At 43.6% G+C, this 19,575-nt stretch overlaps 1 protein-coding gene across 6 annotated transcripts in view; it reads right to left on the bottom strand.

Annotated features, from left to right (window-relative positions):
* LOC119970352 (terminal uridylyltransferase 7-like) overlaps positions 1–19,575 on the bottom strand; it is a 114,525-nt gene that overhangs the window by 4,935 nt on the left and 90,015 nt on the right. For 3 of the 6 annotated variants that reach the window (XM_038804822.1, XM_038804819.1, XM_038804820.1), the window contains exons 17-26: positions 18,214–18,271; positions 13,865–13,968; positions 13,464–13,553; positions 11,405–11,518; positions 10,970–11,047; positions 10,616–10,793; positions 7,453–7,500; positions 7,274–7,365; positions 3,466–3,581; positions 19–380 (exon numbers count right to left, since the gene is read on the bottom strand). In XM_038804822.1, coding sequence (XP_038660750.1) covers positions 19–380; positions 3,466–3,581; positions 7,274–7,365; positions 7,453–7,500; positions 10,616–10,793; positions 10,970–11,047; positions 11,405–11,518; positions 13,464–13,553; positions 13,865–13,968; positions 18,214–18,271 — 1,240 coding nt within the window. Of the gene's footprint in view, positions 1–18; positions 381–3,465; positions 3,582–7,273; positions 7,366–7,452; positions 7,501–10,615; positions 10,794–10,969; positions 11,048–11,404; positions 11,519–13,463; positions 13,554–13,864; positions 13,969–18,213; positions 18,272–19,575 lie in introns of those variants that run through there. The other 3 variants (XM_038804821.1, XR_005461592.1, XR_005461591.1) reach the window with 3 other exon arrangements.

The following is a 19,575-nucleotide window of genomic DNA, read 5'->3' as shown; positions in this document are numbered from 1 at the left end:
ACACTAACCAATCACTACCTTTATGACGAGGACATTCCTTCCTGATGTGACCTTCCTTCCCACAAATAAAGCAACATTTATCTTTGTCCTCCTGCTTCCTCCTTTGTTCTGGATATTGTCTGGAAGTTCTGTCCCTGAGAATTTCATTTGCTGCTCGGTCTTCCTTAGATTTCCTTGGTAGTCGAATTTCGGGGTATGCCTCTCCTTCTTTTACTGGAATATCCATGAAATTTAGTGCAAGCAGCTTTGGCAGGTCCTTGTTTGGGAATTCTTTGTCTTCAGGTTTTCTTTTTGTTTTGATTTCAAAGGGTCTTTGAAATTTATCATTGAACCCCGATTTGGATCTAATATCATCAAGATTTTGTCGTCTTGCTTTGCTGCTAACAAATGTTTTGAAAAGAGTTGTTAGGAAAAAAATGACTTGTAACTGTTGAATTGAATGTATTCAGAGCAAGAGATTTAGTAGTATTGGGTCAGATATTCAATGGGTTTGCTCAAGACAAACTCCTTTGTGGGCAAACACCACTAGCAACATTTATATCTCAATAACCTATGATGGTTGGCCAGGGTGACAGGATGGGACAAGTGTATGGAGATTGTTATAGAGTGTTATTATTGTGCACGTTCTTATTTAAATCCAATGCTGAAGTAACATAAGTGCTGTCATATCTTAGTTGTTGTTACCTGTGCTTTTTCTTATTTAACTGATGTTAATTATGATAGGAGCCAAATATAATACCATTAAGTTTCAATTTGCTTCTGTCCAATTCTGGTCACCATAATTTAAGAGATGTCAAGTCACTGAAGAGGGTATAGAGGTGATTTACTAGAATGATACTCGGGAGAGAAACTGGAGTTTTATGAAGAGACCAGAGAAGCTGCGATTGTTCTTTTCAGAGATAGATTTCGGGAGAGTTGACAGATGTGTTCAAAATTTTGAAGGGTTTTGATAGAATTAGGGGGTCCCCTATTTACATAGGTCCCTGTGGGTCTGGCCGGGGGGGGGGGGGGGGGGGTGGGTGCAGGTCTCCTCTGTATTTGGGGTGGGGGGGGGGGGAACACCCAGACAATCCAGGGGTTGGGAGCTATGCAGTGAGGGGGCAAGGGAGGATTTGGGATTGGAGAGGATGGGCTCGGATGGTCGCTACCATTGTGGCCCAGGGGTGGTGGACCTCCAAGAGTGCGATTGCACCGCACTTACCTCTCTTTGAGTGGTCAATCTGTGCCAACATTGGGGTTTCACCACTTGGGTCACTGCACCGTGAAGGGAAATGAATGAATCAAAGCTGCAGATGGTTTGTAGAAGCTGTCAATCACAGACCACAACCAGCAAGCTATGAATGGCTTGCAGCCACTGGATCTGTGGGAACCAGATGCAGGTCACAGCTATTCTCTTTCAAGGAATGGACACATGGAGCTTCAAGGTAAGTGTTACAGCTGTAATTATTCTCACTGAACCGGTATGCATGCTCTCAAGCTTCCAGGGTTTCCCTTCTTTTGTGTGTGTGTGGGGGGTGGGGGGGGGGAGTCTCTTTGGTCACAGGGTCCCTATGGGGGTGTTCCCCTATTACAAGGTTCCATGTGGGGTGTTTCCCTACTACACAGGTCCTTGGGGGGGGGGGGGGGGGGGGGGGCTTGGATGGTCTCTACCAGCGTGGCCCTGGCATGGTGGACCTCGTGGAGGGACAAGGCATAACTCCTTTGGAGGATTACCCTATTGGCCCATTGCGAGGTCCACCACGGCCACGCAGGTAGAGACCACAAGGGATCAGTGCCCATGTGATTCCCGGCTGCGGGGGCAGGAGAATCGCGGAGGGCCAGAACATAAGGTGCCGGACCTGCGGAATGGATTCAAATGGGTCAATAAGACACATATGCATTAATTTACATGCTCCCGCCGGCGTGTAGCGTGGACCTCGATTCTGGGGGTCAGAGCTTTCCATTTGGGTCGGTGCCTGGCATCGATGCCGATTTTCCCCCAATGCCCGATTCTGCATCCCACTGGAGAATGCAATCCGGGTGTCCCGGGACAGAGAATCTCGCCCACTGTACCTCCTGATGTCAATGTGAAGGTATCTTTGCACATGCATACATTTGTGCATGTGCATCACCTTGTGTCTGCCCATGCATGCAGTTTTCCCTGTCTTTTAAGTATATGATTTAGCATGCGTGTCTCTAGTTGTAATCAGAAGCCAGACTTTAAAAAAAAAAAATAGATTTAGAGTACCCAATTCATTTTTTCCAATTAAGGGTCAATTTAGCATGGCCAATCCACCTAGCCTGCACATCTTTTGGGTTGTGGGGGCGAAACCCATGCAAACACGGGGAGAATGTGCAAACTCCACACGGACAGTGACCCAGAGCCGGGATCGAACCTGGGACCTCAGCGCCGTGAGGCTACAGGGCTAACCCACTGAGCCACCATGCTGCCCCCAGCCAGACTTGATCAATATTTAGGGATTAATCAATTACAGCATCTCAAAATGTATAAAATATGCCATCAAATAGCAGGAAGTGGGTTTATTACCAGCCTGCATAAGTAACAGTTATGACAGTTAATTGAGAAAAATAATAGGAAATGATTTCTAGCTTAATGAGGATTAAGAAGAGAATACAATAATATTGTGAAGAGGAGGGCAGAGATAGATTTTAAGAGGACACAAACAGCTGGTGGAATGGAAGACATTGGCAGATAAAATTTAATGCAGAATAATGGGAAGTGATATATTTTGGTAGGGAGAACAAGGAAAGGCAATATTGAATACTTAGTTTAAAATCATCATCAGAAAAATTGAGAATTAAAAAAAAAATTCAAGATGGTCGTTCAAAGCTAAAATACCCATTAGAATTACATAGAATTTACAGTGCAGAAGGAGGCCATTCGGCCCATCGAGTCTGCACCGGCTCTTGGAAAGAGCACCCTACCCCCTACCCAAGGTCAACACCTCCACCCTATCCCCATAACTCAGTAACCCCACCAACACTAAGGGCAATTTTGGACACTAAGGGCAATTTATCATGGCTAATCCACCTAACCCGCACATTTTTGGACTGTGGGAGGAAACCGGAGCAAACCCACGCGCACACGGGGAGGGTGTGCAGACTCCGCACAGACAGTGACCCAAGCCGGAATCGAACCTGGGACCCTGGAGCTGTGAAGCGATTGTGCTAATTATTGATAGTAGAAGAATTAAAATGGAAAGTTAATAATTATTTCATGTTATGATATGGGGAAAAACCAGGGAATATGACTAAGTTCCAGCAAAGGCACAATAGGACAAGTGACCCCCCCCCCCCCCCCGGCCTTATTTGCTGCCAAATTCTTACATTTATAAATATACGATAAACCAGAAGTTCTAAAAATGAGCTAATGAGAGGATTCTGAAAAAAAAGTACTTTGTAAACCTATGTGCAAATAAATAATTTCTATTATAGAGGAAGCAAGATGTTTTGTCTGTTACTCACCCTCTCCGCATCGGGCAATCTTTCATAAAATGACCGATTTTCCCACAAATTCTACAGCACCTGTCATTTGGAGCCAACTGCCCCTCAGTCAGGATTTCTGGATCAAAGAAATACTCCTTCAATTAAGAAAAAAACAAAAGTTAAATACAATAACAGTTATTGCACCTGCAAAACTGGCAGTATTTTTGGTTACACTTTCTTGTTCAATCCAAGATGAATTATTATAATAATTATTATAATTTTACACAATGAACTGAAAATTATCCTGTTATCATGCTGTCTGGCATTACTGATGCATCAGACAGGTTTTTCTGTGCCAAAAATACTTCCTATCAACAATGTTCTATAAAGCCTGTGCACGACTTGAATAGTACACCCACATCTGGGAAGACGCCTAACTATTCTCTTGCAATGTTCAAGTGATACAATATGAAAAAAAGGTTTTGTCCAATAGGTGATTCTTTGTTGACCCATGCTTTTTATTCTGTCACTTGTTTAATATTGGTGACGCTGGTCAAAGTCATGAATGCAGGAGAGTTGAGCCAAACCTGCCCAACTTGAACAAGAGCAGAAAATCCCGGCCAAGGTCTTAAAAATAATTTGTGATCTGGTATGTAATAAAATGGAAAAATGTAACTTGTTAAAGGACAGTCAGTTTGGACTTAGCTAACCTGTGACGTTTCTCCTGAAATTTATTGCACTTCCTTTATCCACATAACAACATATTCTCAATTTTGCAAAGGTTTTAGCTATTACTAAGGTGGAACTTTATCCACGGTATAATGTCATGTCATTAGAGCTTAGTACTGGTTTCAGAAGTGGGAACAGAAAAAAAGCACAAACGGGGCATTTCAAGCTACAAAGAATTTATGAGCAGGGTTCAATTGAAGGGATGATTTTACTGTTATTAATATCAATGGTCCAAATTTTGTGGTGGTAACAATGACACAACAGTCAGCATTCGCCATCACTATAGCTGACAATAAATGTCTGGAGTATCTTGGGTCTCTTGTCGAGGACTGCCGTCTATGCTGCTCTCCTCATCGCTCATCATGGCGGAGGGGGGTGCTCACGGCAGAGGTCCGGCAGCATGGCAGCATAGTGGATACCACTGTTGCTTCACAGCGCCGGGGTCCCAGTTTCGATTCCCGGCTTGGGTCACTGTGTGTGCGGAGTCTGCACATTCTCCCAGTGTCTGAGTGGGTTTCCTCTGGGTGTTCCGGTTTCCTCCCACAAGTCCCGAAGGATATGCTGTTGGGTGAATTGGACATTCTGAATTCTCTCTCTGTGCACCCAAACAGGCGCTGGAATGTGGCGACTCGGGGCTTTTCACAGTAACTTCATTGCAGTGTTAATGTAAGTCCACTTGCACCAATAAAGATTATTATTAATTCTTGTTGCTTTTATGTTAATTTAATTTCCACCTTAATCCTAAATGTGTACATCAGAATCTGCATTTCTCCCTGTAAAAATATTAAAACGTAAGGAGATAATAATTTTACAAAACTTCCGGGTTTGCTGTCTATGAACTCCAATAGGATTGCTTATCTTGCTCAATGACATCATTATAACTGAACACATGGAGACACCATTGACTTGGCAATGGATTCAAATTAATGTTGATGAAAATGAGATTTACACCACAGAGTGCTGGATATTTTAGGGCAGCTTCGTTCGAGGTCTGTGATGAGTTCCATTATTTCTTGGAAAGTCTGGGCTTACGCCTGCAGCCACAGCTTCACCTTTGTCATCTTCGTATTCCTGTACTGAACAGCTTGTAGCACTGGAATAATCTCAAAATGATTATTCTAGAAGCCCTACTCTTTAATCAGTCTAATTTTACAGGATTGTAATCCTATTCCATTCATGTTCCCTTATGGACCATTTTCTTTGATTATTCTTTTGTTTTGACAAAATATTTGCAGCTGCACTATAACATTAATTAACCTGACATCGGAGATAAAACACACCATTTGGAACTCTCAGTTGAGACTAGAAAAATGCCAGTTTCTTCTAATAACGATGGTATCCCCATATTTCTTGGCCGGGATTCTCTGATCCCACGGCCAAGTTCTGCCGCCGGCATCAAAAGCGGGGCGAGGCACTCCGGCGGCAGTGGGCCGCCAGGCCCAGGTATGCATCCCATTCTATGGGGCTAGGACGTCGCCGGAGTGGTGTCCGCTGCTCGGGAGCCGGTGGGCCACAGCCGCATGAGTCCGCGCGGGTTCCCGTCTCCGCGTTGGTCCCCGGGCAATATGGCGGAGTCCTACAGGGGCCTAGCGCGGAGGAACATAGGCCCCCCCACAGAACTAGCCCACCCACCGATCGGTAGGCCCCGATCGCGGGCCAGGCCACCGTGGAGGCCCCCCCCCCCCCGGAGTCGGATCCCCCGCCACCCCACCAGGACTGCCCCCGCAACCAGAACTCCGAGATCCCGCCGGGTGGGACCATATGTAAACTACGCCAGCGGCCCGTCGAGTTCTGGAGAATCGCCGGGGGGGGGGGCGCTTTCAACAGCCCCCGACTTGCGCGGCGTGATCCCATGGGCGCCTGGGAATCAGCGGACTGGGGCACAATTCTCTGACCCAGCTCGGGGTTGGAGAATCCCGGCCCTTGGGTTTTCACAGTTCATTCCCGATCTCTTTGGAAATCACTTGCTATACAGCACTATGGTTTTCTCATGGTTGCCTTCCTCACAGTGGTCATGACCACAGGTATTTCGTACCATACACCTATTTGTCATAGTTATTTCTACATTGCCTCTCATCTCCTCTTTCTACATGATCACCATTTGCATGGTGGCAATTTCCAGGAATTTTTAAGCCACCAGTAAGTGATGGGGCAATGAGAAACCTTGGGCGTGGTTCTCCACTGGCGTGATTCCCCATTTTGCTAGCGCCAGGGGGTTTCCCGATGGCGTGGGCTGCCCCACAATGGGTAGCCCCATGGATCATCCGGCGCAATGGAGAATGCCGGCGGTGGGCCGGAGCAGAAATGTGGCGTGGTGGGGCAGAGAATCCAGCCCTTTAAACATCAGTGAAAATAGTAAAGGACAGTTCTGGCATGCATGCTCATCATGGGTACACAAAGTCTCCAGCATTGTGCAGAGACTGCTTAATTTGTTCCCACATATAGAACTAAACAGTTTTCTCTGAAAAGTTTGTGAGAATTAAACACAATGACTTAAATGATTTCTGTACCTCAAGTCTCTTGCTAAGGTTTAACGCATGTTGGCAGCACAGTGGTTAGCACTGCTGCCTCACAGCGCCAGGGACCTCGGTGCGATTCTGGCCTTGGATGACTATCTGTGTGGAGTTTGCATGTTTTCCCCATTACTACGTCGGTTTCCTCCAGATGCTCCAGTTTCCCTCCACAGTCCAAAGATGTGCAGGTTCAGTGGGTAAGCTATGATCAATCCGCAGGGTAATGGGGATAGGGCGGAGGAGTGGGCCTAGGTGGAGCGCTCTTTCAGGGTTGGTGCAGATTCGATGGGCTGAATGTCTCCTCTGGACAGCAGGGATTCTATGTTCTTTCTGAGGCTAAATTCTATACACTCTTGGCCTTTTACACATTACCGGTCTCTCACTGCTCAAATCGTGAAAGGACTGGTGGCAAACAGATGACACTAATTAAAAGTTTACGTGAGAAATAATTATGGAGGCGGAATGTTTTCTTTAAATGTCTAAAGGGTTTGCCTATGCCAGATGAAGATGTCACAGTCAAGTAAATTATTTCAATGTAACAAGCATAATTGATGTTGAGAATGTCATGTAGATATGTGAATTTCCAGACAAAATACACAACATACCATAATTGTGGGATATTGCATTGGGATGAATTTAATTGGAGTTCCAAAAACCTTTCTCCCATTGATGAAAGCTTTCATGATAAAATTTGTCACTGGAAAAACAAAGAGCAATCATCTATATATTAGACCAACATACCTTATGCTGAAAACTATTTAATAGGAGACAAAATGCAACTTACTCTTTCGGGACAATCCAGCTCCAAGGTTATGATTGAGGTCAAATGGATCTATTTAAACAAATTTTTTGATTACATCTTGAGAAAACTACTTTTTGTTTATACATAAAATAATAGAGATTTAAAAATTCCATGTGCATCTGGCAATGACAAAAGATGGTCAAAAAAGAAATGACACAATCAAAAGTAGTCGCCACCATGAGATCATGTAAAGACTACGCAGCCTGTCCATCCAGGTGTAGTGCAACACGTGTACTTTTACCCTACTGCCAGGCCATGCAATATTCTGAGAGGCAGAAGCTAAAAAAGAATATAGGCCAATTTGGGAAATAATTCTGAAAAATATCTCTCCAATCCCCGCAATTCCATGATACTGCCATGTCCAATTTATTAATCACTGTTGGTCCACTTGGTTCCTGAACTCAAAAGTTCCCTTCTACTTAAAATCCGGATCCCTTTTAAAAGCCTATAGTGAGTGAATACTCACTGCACATTCTAGCAATCTATTCGCGAGGTCAATTAATATCTGAAAAAGTACTTTCCAATATCTAATCTAACTTTTTATTAATCCTAGGCCTCACCACACCTTTTAGACATCATCTGAAAGCCTAAATTTATGCAACTAAGTAAGCTCCAGTTTCCCCAGGTCCGGCGTCAATTTGGAGCTCTCCTTTAGATTTTCTCTTGGGTATCGACATCCACTCCATTTGAGAGCAATATTGCACACAGTATTCACGACATAGCCATAAAGTGTCTGTTAAACACCAAGTACTGTATTTCAGTGTCTTTAATAAACATCCCAACATCAAATTCATCCGCTCTGCAATTGTGCAACACTGGCCAAAACCAGTCAAAAAATTATGTTGAAAGAATAAGCTGCAGACAGTCAAAACAAGACACTTTTGAGGGAAAGGTAGTGCACGTGGAAAAGCACAAGGCATTTAAAGATCATAGTTCATGAAACATTGCAAGTCTCTCTCCTATTCCACCATCTTCAGAGTGTAACCCCACATATCTGCACTATGGAACAGCGGCGCAGAGGACCCGGTTTTGAATCCCGGCCCTGGGTCACTGTCCGTGTGAAGTTGTACATTCTCCCTGTGTCTGTGTGGGTTTCCCCCCCACAACCCAAAAGATGTACAGGTTAGGTGGATTGGCCATGCTAAATTGCCCCTTAATTGGTAAAAAATTAATAATTTAAAAAAAACTATCTGCATTGGTAGCTTGCCTAATTGACTCTAATCTTATATCATGGTCACTGTCAGTCCATGTGTTCCACCACATGAAAGCCTAGTACCATTGCCAGATGACTGCTAAAAAAACTCAAGTCTAGTAACTAATTATTTTCCTAGTATGCTTGCTTAAATGCTGCATGATATAAGACCATAAGACATAGGAGAAGAGTTACTCGGCCCATCGAGTCTGCTCCGCCATTCAATCATGGCTGATATTTTCTCATCCCCATTCTCCTGCCTTCTCCCCATAACGCCGATCCCCTTATTAATCAAGAACCTATCTCTGTCAAGTAGGCTTCAATGATGCTACTGTGAAACGCCCCTAGTCGCCCCATTCCGGCGCCTGTTCGGGGAGGCCGGTACAGGAATTGCGCTGCTGGCCTTGTTCTGCATTACAAGCCAGCTATTTAGCCCACTGTGCTAAACCAGCCCCATGACACTCCGTGATTTGGCCTCCACAGCCTTCTGCGGCAAAGAGTTCCACAGATTCACCACCGTCTGGCTGAAGAAATTCCTCCTCATCTGTTTTAAAGGATCGTCCCTTTAGTCTGAGGTGGTGTCCTCTGGTTCTAATTTTTCCTACCAGTGGAAACATCCTCTCGCAGTCCAATCTATCCAGGCCTCGCAGTATCCTGTAAGTTTCAATAACATCCCCCCATAATCCTTCTAAACTACAACGATCCAGAATCCTCAACCGTTCCTTATACGACAAGTATATGATTGATGAGTGCAGTATTTTAGATATATTGGATTACAAAATGTCAATTTAAGGTTTAAAAACCTGGGTTAGCGTGTGTTTGACTACAGTGGTCATATTTTTTAAATAATCTTGTTTTGCAAGACCAGAAAGCTTTTAGGAGCCAGAAATGAAATTGACAATAGTAAAAACCGAGGCTAATGCACTGCTTTTTGACTAGGGGGAGCCTGGGGTGTTCATTTGAATCCTGCTTGGGGAGATGTGTCATTGCTGGGCGGATTGAAGGCATTTATTAAGGTATTCAGACATTTTGAGAAAGATTCTCAAAATGTTGAGTTGAGTTCCGATCTGGCTACCCTTTAGACCTCAAGAAGAGTATTTTGCTCTCAAAGTAGGATAGTTAAAAAAGATTAATAGCATTGAAAGCAGTGCACACTTCTTTGAGAACAATGGGGGAATCTGAAACAAATCAGTTGAAACAGCTTTTTGAAGACATTCAGCCAGAGTCTGCAGGGATTCTAACAAGAGCCAAATCTGTTCTGTAAAGCAAGCATTACTCTGTGCCATTGGGATGTAGGATGGATTGAAAGCTGTATGCATTTTTTCTTTCTTGTTTAATTGGGAATAGAGATAGAAATTAAAGGTATTGTATTTGCTGTATTGAGTAATATTGTTTAAGGGGTAATTGTAAGCTATTTTGGGGTGTAATGTTAAAGAGTTTAATATTGTGGTAATACTAAAGGTTTGCTTTAAAATACTAAATCCCCATTTCTTTGTGCAATCACTCCTGGAGCAAAGTATTTGGAATGTGGCGACTAGGGGCTTTTCACAGTAACTTCATTGACGTCTACTTGTGACAATAAGCGAATATTATTATGTATTATTTCCGCGCTGTTTTATAAAATAAACAAAAATATTGGGGTTTCGGTCCAGTATCCTAGCCACCGTTTGGGTCTGGTCTGGGATCTTAATAATGAGAAAACCAATTAATAATATCCACAACTATTGGCACTGCCCCCTCAACAATTTTCTATCCATGATCAATTGGGTAATTAAAATCCCAATTACACGTGCACTACTTAATTCTGTAGACCCGAGGGTAAGGACATTTATTGTGCTCCTCATTGCTCTTAGACATAGACTCACATGTTTAGAAAACACAATTGCACGGTTTTAAAAAATATTTTAAAATTCGATCATGTAAGTGACACAAAATCATTTTTACAAGACTTACCTTCTATAACAATATATTTAGAAGTCCACTGCTTCTTGAAGGTTGTGAGTAGAGCCTTTCTCCGGATGCTGATAACATGTTCTTTGAAATCAAACTCCTCTGTGTAGAACCTGAGAAGCCCCAGCCACAACTCTCCAACAGACTCTTTATTTTTTCCATAGTCTGGCCATTTGCTTTTCTACAATACATTTTCAAAGGACTGCATTAGTTTTCAGGCAAACAATGGTTTATTTGAGGATGAACTGAGGCTGAACTCGCCAAAAAATGAAGTTATTCTGGAATAAAAAAACGATTGAAGTGAAGGAACTAAAGTTGCTTGGTTTAAAAATAACCTCGCTGTTTAAGTGAACTTACCAATTCATCCAATTTATCAAAGTAATAGACATTCCAACCATCAATGAACAATTCTGGCTTTTTTGTTGCATCGTATATCTGAAAGTCAGTGAATGTTAAATTGTGATAATTCTGGAAAACAAACTTAATTCTCATACAAACCACGAAGTAATTATAAACTGAGTGGTTAGTCTTTATGAATAGTGAATTTGGTAAATCTTTTATCCAATGTAGAAAATATAAACTGTATATATTATCTCCATTTTCAACACTCTGGAATAAACCCAGAGATTTGTGCAGTTTCCTATATAAATCCTAATTTTAAAAATAATAGTAGATATTGAAAACATTGAAATATTACTGACACTTTTCTTTCAAAAAACAATTTCCTATTTAAGAGTATGAAGTTTATCAAGAATGTATTTTGGATGAGGATCTTGGTTAGTTCTTGCGTACCTCTTGAAGGACAGGAATTACCGGTGGTTTCCTTTGCTGTAGGAAGTAAAGTGCCATTAGGGTATATGCATATGATGAAAGGCTGCCTCTGGATGCATCTCCAATATCGCACACCTGTTGAAATACATGAAATGTATGAAATACATTTCTAGTATCTGATATGTGCGGTTTGTTGACTCCAAAAAAAGACTTCAAGACAAAATTTAGTCAAGCATGATAGCTCTGAGATCTTGATCCATTCCGATCTACATCCCCAAGGCCTTTTTCAAAGCGCTGGACAAACTCATCATGGCGTTCGTATGGGGGGGTAAAAATGCTAGGATCCCAAAGAAGGTCTTACAAAAAACAAAAACCAGGGGAGGGTTAGCCCTCCCGAATCTACAACTCTACCACTGGGCAGCAACAGCCGAGCGAGTAAGGGGATGGATCCAGGAGCCAGAAGCTGAGTGGGTGCGTGCGGAGGAGGCCTCCTGCATGGGAACCTCCCTCCGGGCCCTCGCCACGGCAGCACTCCCATCCCCACCCAAAAAACACTCCAGCAGCCCAGTGGTGACAGCCACCCTCCAATCCTGGAACCAACTGCGGCAGCAACTTGGCCTGACCAAAATGTCGAACAGGGCTCCCATCTGCAACAACCATAGGTTCAAACCAGCACTGACCGACGCCACCTTCAAAAGGTGGAGGCAGGACGGGGGGACACTGACAGTCAGGGACCTGTACACGGACGACAGGATCGCAACACTGGACGAACTGACAGAGAAATTTCAGCTAGCTGGGGGGAACGAGCTACGGTACCTGCAGCTCAAAAACTTCCTACGAAAGGAGACAAGGACGTACCCACAACCGCCACGACAGACACTACTGGAAGACCTACTGGACGCAAGTATCCTAGAGAAAGGGAACTGTAGTGACATGTATGACCGACTGGTAGATAGGGACGACACCGTACTGGACGCAACAAGGAGGAAATGGGAGGACGACCTGGGGATGGAGATCGGGTGGGGACTCTGGAGCGAAGCACTGCATAGGGTCAACTCCACCTCCACGTGCGCAAGGCTCAGCCTGACGCAACTAAAAGTGGTACATAGAGCCCACTTAACAAGAACCCGTATGAGTAGGTTCTTCCCGGAGGTGGAAGACAGATGTGAACGGTGCCAAAGAGGCCCGGCCAACCACGCCCACATGTTCTGGTCCTGCCCCAGACTCGTGGAGTACTGGACAGCCTTCTTCGAGGTAATGTCCAAAGTGGTGGGAGTGAGGGTGGAGCCATGCCCGATAGTGGCGGTCTTCGGGGTTTCAGAACAGCCAGATCTATTCCTGGGGAGGAGGGCGGATGCCCTTGCCTTTGCCTCCCTGATCGCCCGCCGTAGAATCCTGTTTGGCTGGCGGTCAGCAGCACCGCCCAGAGCTGCGGACTGGCTGTCCGACCTCTCGGAATCTCTCCAAATGGAGAAAATCAAATTTGCCATCCGAGGGTCGGACGACGGCTTCCACAGAACGTGGGAGCCATTCATGCGACTGTTCCGGGACCTATTTGTGGCCAATGTACAAGAGGAAGAATAGTCGGGGGAAGGTAGCGGGAGGGGGGGGGGGGGGCTACAGGTTCGTTACGGGGGTTCGATGGCTAGCTAAGGCCCAAAACCAAGCTAAATAAACATGTTGAGGGGGGGGGGGGGGGGGGGGGGGGGCGCAGTTACTACTACGAAGATGCTTACCTGTAAATATGTGTGTTAATTTTTGCGTGTTTGTTTTTGTTTGTTTTTTTTCTCTCTCTTAACAATTTGTAATTTGTTCAATATAAAATACGAAAACTGAATAAAAACATTTATAAAAAAAAAAGCTCTGAGATCTTGTTCCAAAATTGTCCCAAAGCTCGAACTGCCATGTTTTAACTCAATATTGTATTAAAACAGAGATTTGGACCATGATTAAATGAACACATTAAGCCTTCAAAGCCTACATATAATGGCTATGACAAACAGTCTCAACATTGAATATCTAAAAGCGTACATGAAACATTTTAACAAATTCTGATATACAAGAACAAAAGTAAAGTTACCTTGGCAAAAACCTTCATTGTATATCCTAAGTATTTCACTCTGGGGTCAATTGCTGCATAAGAGGCCAACAGTCCAGTGTTGTGGAAGGCCTGCAGAAAGAACATAGATTTTGCTTTGTTTAATCCAATCCACCAAATTACGATCAAATAAAAATATACACTCATATTTACGTAGAAGCAATTATGCAAAGTTGGTTTGTCTTTAAAAGTACCCAAATACAATGGTGAAATTAGTCAAAATCAAAATTCAGCCCATCATTTTCATTGCCATTGGTTAATAACAAAGATCAGATGCACAAAAAAACCACAATTGGCCATGAAACAAAAAACTAATTTTTTTAAGAGGTCTATTGAATAGTATTTATCAATATTACATCTAATTAAAATGTTGTGTTTCTTACCAGAGTGTTATATAAACTAATGTCTCCCTCAAGGCCACTTCTTATGTGGAAAAATTTTACGATTGGTACTTTTGCTGTTGTAATGGGCAGAATGCTCTTTAAGCCTAGGAGATTACAATTTTAAAACAGCAAACAGGAAATTGTCATTCATAATAAAAAAAGACAGATAATTACAAATACTCAAAATATGAAAGAAAATCATACAGCAACATGGAAAAATGCAGCAAGTTAGTCAGTATGTGGAGGGAACAGACAAGTTAATATTTTTGGAAAGGACCTTCACTCGCTCATTTGGCAACTAATGCAATCGGTGGCCGGAGGTGGTTTGGGGGTGAGAAGGCAGTATTGGAAGCAGAAGAATAGGTTGGGTTGGGATTTTAAAAATATACATTTAACGTATCCAATTATTTTTTCCAATTAAGGGGTAATTTAGCATGGCCAATCCACTACCCTGCACATTTTTGGGTAGTGGGGGTGAGACCCACATAAAAATGGGGAGAATGTGCAAACTCCACATGGACAGTGACACAGGGCCGGGATTGAACCCAGGTCCTTGGTGCCGTGAGACTTCATTCACCTAAGGAAGGAGCAGTGCTCCGAAAGCTAGTGATTCGAAACAAACCAGTTGGACTTTAACTTGGAGTTGTAATAGGGCAGCACGGTGGTGCAGTGGCTAGCACAGCCGCCTCACGGCACTGAGGTCCCAGGTTCGATCCCAGCCCTGGGTCACTGTCCGTGTGGAGTTTGCACATTCTCCCCGTGTTTGCGTGGGTTTCGCCCCCACAACCCAAAGATGTGCAGGGTAGGTGGATTGGCCATGCTAAATTACCCCTTAATTGGAAAAATGAATTGGGTACTCTAAATTTATTTTTAAAAACTTGGTGTTGTAAGACTTCTTACTAAATTCTTAATGTAAGAGCTTGAGGGCAATATAACATTTGAGGGAAAGCAATGGAATTAAAGTTTATCTTGGAGCCAGTACAAGGTTAGGAGTTGTTGGAACGTCATTGTTAGATTAAGGAACCATCACAGAATTGAGATGATGGTCCAAAGTCTGGAGGAGCAGAGCAAAGACCAGTCAGCAAATGAGTGGATATGGATCCAGAAGAGAGTGCAAGAGAGCAGTTGATCTGGAAGCCTGCCCCAGACGAATGGAAAGCAGTTTGAACTAAGCGACCAGCAAAGTGAAGCTCAGGAATCCTGGAGCAGGTTCTATCTGAGAACTCAATAGCGGAACAAAGCACAATCTTTGGGCCTGGGCAATAATATAATAGTCGTGGGGAAAGAAGTGGCATTCAGCCCGAGAAAGCTTACGGGGGATCTGATGTCCTCTAAGTTGCTATGAGGCAGGAAGAGCAGCAAAGGCCGAATAATTTGTCCTGTTAGGTGACTATGTTAGTTAACAGGGAATCGCAATGTCAAGAATTCGAGTTGATAGCTGATGTAGTGAACCACTAGGTGTGCGAAGATCCCGGAAAGGGCTGTAAGGCACAAGATGAAATATATTTGATTCATATCACAGAATATATCATAGAATTTGCAGTGCAGGAGGCTATTCGACCCATCGAGTCTACACCGGCCCCTGAAGGAGCACTTTACCTCCACCCTATCCCGGTAACCAGCAACCCCACCTAACGTTTGATCATTACGGGGCAATTTAGTGAGACCAATCCACCTAATCTGCACCTCTTTGGACTGCGGGAGAAAACCAGAGCACCCGGAGGAAATACACACAGACACGGAAAGTGCAGACTACGCACAGACAGTGACCCAAGCCGGAAATCAAACCCGGGTCCCTGGCTCTGTGAAGCAATAGTGCTAACTACTGTGCTACCGTGCCAACCCAAGTACAGATGCAAGGGGAAGCAGCAATAGCCCGAGTGAGTGGAGCCACTAAAGATACTATTCCAATTGTGGAGTGAGTGGAGCAACATGTTCATTTTAAAATGAAAATGCCTGTCTTTTGTATTAAGGCAGCATTTGACTGAATGTGGTGAGCCTGAGCAAAATTGAAGTCAACGATAATTTGTAGGAAAACTCTCCAATGGTTGGAGTCACATCCAACACAGAAGGTAGTTGTGCTTGTTGAAAGCCAATCACCTCAGCCTTTGGTTATCACATGCAAGTGACTCAGGTCTTGGACCCAACCACCTTCTGCTGCCTCATCAATGACTTTTCCATAAGGTCAGTAGTGGGGATGTTCACTGACGATTATACAACATTCAGTTCCATTCTCAACTTTCCAGGTAATGAAGCTTGCTGTGCAGCAAAGACCGAAAACAGCATTCAGGCTTGGGCTTTAAAGTTGCAAATAAACATTTGTGCTACGGAGGTGCCAGACATTGACCAGCTTTCAAGAGTCTAATCACATCCCCATGACATTCAATGGTATTAGCATCAGAGAATCCTCCACCATTAACATCCCAGGGCTACCCATTGACCAGAAACTGCAAGAGCTGATCAGAGGCTGGGAATTCTGTGATGAGTAACTCATTTCCTGACTCCACAAAGTCTGCCCATCATCTATAAGGCACAATTAATGTTCACACTTGCCTGGATAAATGCAACTTCAGCAAGACTCAAGAAGCTTGACACCAACAATGAAGAAACATCTTGCTTGTTTGGCAGCCTATGGTAGCAGTGTGTACCATTTATAAGATGCACTGCAGCAACTCAACAAGGGTCTTTTAACAGCACCGTTGAAACCTGAAACCTCTCATCACCAAAAAGGACAAGGGCAGCAGGTGCATGTGAATACCGTCATCAACTGCAAGTTCTCGTCAAAGGCACACATCTTGACTTGGAAACATCAATGTTCCTTCCATATAACTGGGTCAAATCCTGGAAGGCCCTCTCTAACATGACTGTGGCTGTACCTACTCCAGAGGGACTGCAGCAATTCTAGATGGTAATTCATCATTCGCATCTAAAAACAATTAGAATTGTTGGAGTTTCCTTCTGTTGTAACTTTGTGCACATCCAAGTGGTTTTGGGAGGGCAAGGGACCACACAATGTCCACAATTTGAGGTCTTCTTTGGCTACTGGACACTAATTGTATTATTAATGATATGTTTTATTTAACCGGAGGTTAGCCCAATGCCACTTTATTTTCCTACTCTAAACTAACAGATTAGGGTTAATGTACTTTTGGGGTCAGAATGAAGGTCGTTTCGCTTTCCAGATGGCTGTGCTATATTTGAACTTGAGTACTTGGTCCTGTTAGGGAAACAAAGGTAGCTTTGAGGGATTTATATTTTCATTGATAAACATTAAAAATAAGGTATGGTTTTAAGTGGGCTCAATGTAAAGTTTCTGTACAAGGAAGGGTAAAACCTATAGTTAGAGTCATGCTGGACAAAGGTGTTTGTATGTGTAGGGGTTGTTTCAGTTCCAACTGTGCTTCTATTGTGCTTAGAGAGGGTTATGGTGTAAAGAGTAAATAGAGGCTGGCAGAAGTAGCACTGGTTGTTTAGGAACTGGGGGGGCTTTTAAGGTCAAAAGATTTTTAAGTTTTAGTTTTTAGTTGAATCTGTTTGTAGTTGGAGACAGGATACCGTGGAGTGAACATCTCTCAAATCTGCCAGGAGAAGCTGGACAAGACAAGGGAGCTGCAAAGTGGCAGACTTCCCAAAGAACTGGATACAATCCAGATAACTAGTGAATTGCGACAGAAACACTGTCATAAGACTGAAGTTAAGAGAACAGGGACCAAGGTTTTGTTCAGAGGAGAATTCAGGGAAAAAGCAGACAAAATGGTGTGAGTGAAAGTGACAGCTGCAGTAATCAGAGCTAAGTTGGAAAAGCAGACTTCAAAAGGCAAATCAAAAGTTTAATGCCATTATAATAGTCTGGGAGTTGAGAGTTAAAGCAATTGGGTGTGCACAACAGTCAAGACAAAGAAATCTTGAAGGGGGAGTTATAAAACCAAGATACTGTAGTTAATGTTAAAAGTGGAGCGGAAGCATTGTTTGGAAGAGTAATTTGTAAAACCTGGACTGGATTTCGGATTGCAAGCCAATGATGGAAAGCATTGCTGTGAAAGAAGATTTGAGTGTTTTTTGGGAATGGAGTTTGGAAACTCTCATGTGACAATCGCCTGGGGAGACTTTGAAGAGTAATCAACAGACATTCACTTGGGTTCAGAGTGGAGTGTATCTGACCACATCCAATCTGTGAGCTTAAAGGGACATTGTGTTCCATTCTGGAATCTTCCAGTCCAGTTATGATATCAACTGGCATCATAACAGTCCTGAAAGATTTTTCAGCACTGACCTCTTTCACCTCAATGAGTAAAGTATCCTTTCTGAAAACAGGAATGTTAATTGCCATTAACTGAGCTGTGCAGTACCTGGATGTTTTCTGAGCACTCTTGCCAAATCCTCAATAATCTTGATGCAGTTTAATCCCTGCAACAGGTGTAAAGAAAAATGTGTTAATTTTGTTTACTTTCCATCCATTCCTGCTGTTTCTCAAATATTAGCAGGCTGGTAGAAAGGATTGATAGATTTTCAACCCAGTGCCATTTAGGGATCACCTGGAGTCACATAATGGGTGTAAAATATAATGTTCAATAAACAATAATCCTTAAGAATGGCAGGGACTTACATCTGCCTTTAATGCAAATTACTCGTCTAGTTAAGGAATAGGCCATGCCATGCTGGTTGCATGATACTAGAGCTCTGTGAAAAATATCCTTCATCCTTTCTTTCCATCCGTACGCTTATAATGGATATATGTTTTCTATCTCCTTTGATCTGATCATGATGAAAATGAATAGTGCCACTTCTGGGAGGTGACTGTGTGGATTAAGTCTTAATAGGAAGGGTTAGAATGTAGAAAGGAAATTCTATGTTCGTTCATTTTGTGGCATATGTTGTCTCCACTCTTTTCAGGAGATAGACATCTTGGTGTAATTATGAAAGGTTTGTAGGTATAAACCTACAGGGCTTCACATTTGGTGGATAACCCCCGAGGAGCTTTGGGTGTTTAAAAAAAATATTTTGGGATGAAAGAATCATGAATTAGTTTGTGTACGGGTACAGACAAGTCTCATGTCTGAGAAAAATACTTTGTAATGTGTCATTGGTGCTTCCTGCATGTTTGGAGATGGGGAAGTATGTTTTGATGCTCATTCGAGCGGGCTGGGAAAATTCTTGGCTAATAAGCCATTTTCTTTGTTTCAATATCCTATGCTCTCTTTGGCTGAATAAGCAATAGCAGTTGCTACTTTGAAACTCTTCTCCAGGAAGGTATGGGGGATACACCAACCTATTACAAGAAAAAAGATTCTGGGCTATATCTCTGTTTGCGAGACTATGTGCTGACTGGTGCATGGGAACAGTGGCATTTTTACGCCCAAAAAAAAGTGCAAAACCTCCACCGATCCTCTGTCTGGTGGGGGGCTAGCAGGCACGCAGCATAGAGCCCCCGGCTCTAGCTGTGGATATGGCCGGAGAACTGCCAGGTCTGTGACCGCACATGCACAGAGTGGCGGCCTGCAGCGGCCACACCATGCAACATGGCGCTGGCTGCGGACCCGGCCTGCCAAATAGTGTCCCCCTTTGGCCAGGCTCGCCACCCCCGGTTCACCCCCACCAGTCCCCCCCCCCCCCCCCCAACCACCACCACCACCAGACTGTGGCGGCGCTAGACTCAGTCCACAGCGCCACGTCGGGTTCCTGGACAAAAATAGCACACACGTCCCATGCTG

This window comes from Scyliorhinus canicula, chromosome 8 (genome assembly GCF_902713615.1).
Source record: "Scyliorhinus canicula chromosome 8, sScyCan1.1, whole genome shotgun sequence".
Classification (NCBI taxonomy): Eukaryota; Metazoa; Chordata; class Chondrichthyes; order Carcharhiniformes; family Scyliorhinidae; genus Scyliorhinus; species Scyliorhinus canicula.
This window is presented reverse-complemented; position numbering and strand designations above follow the sequence as displayed.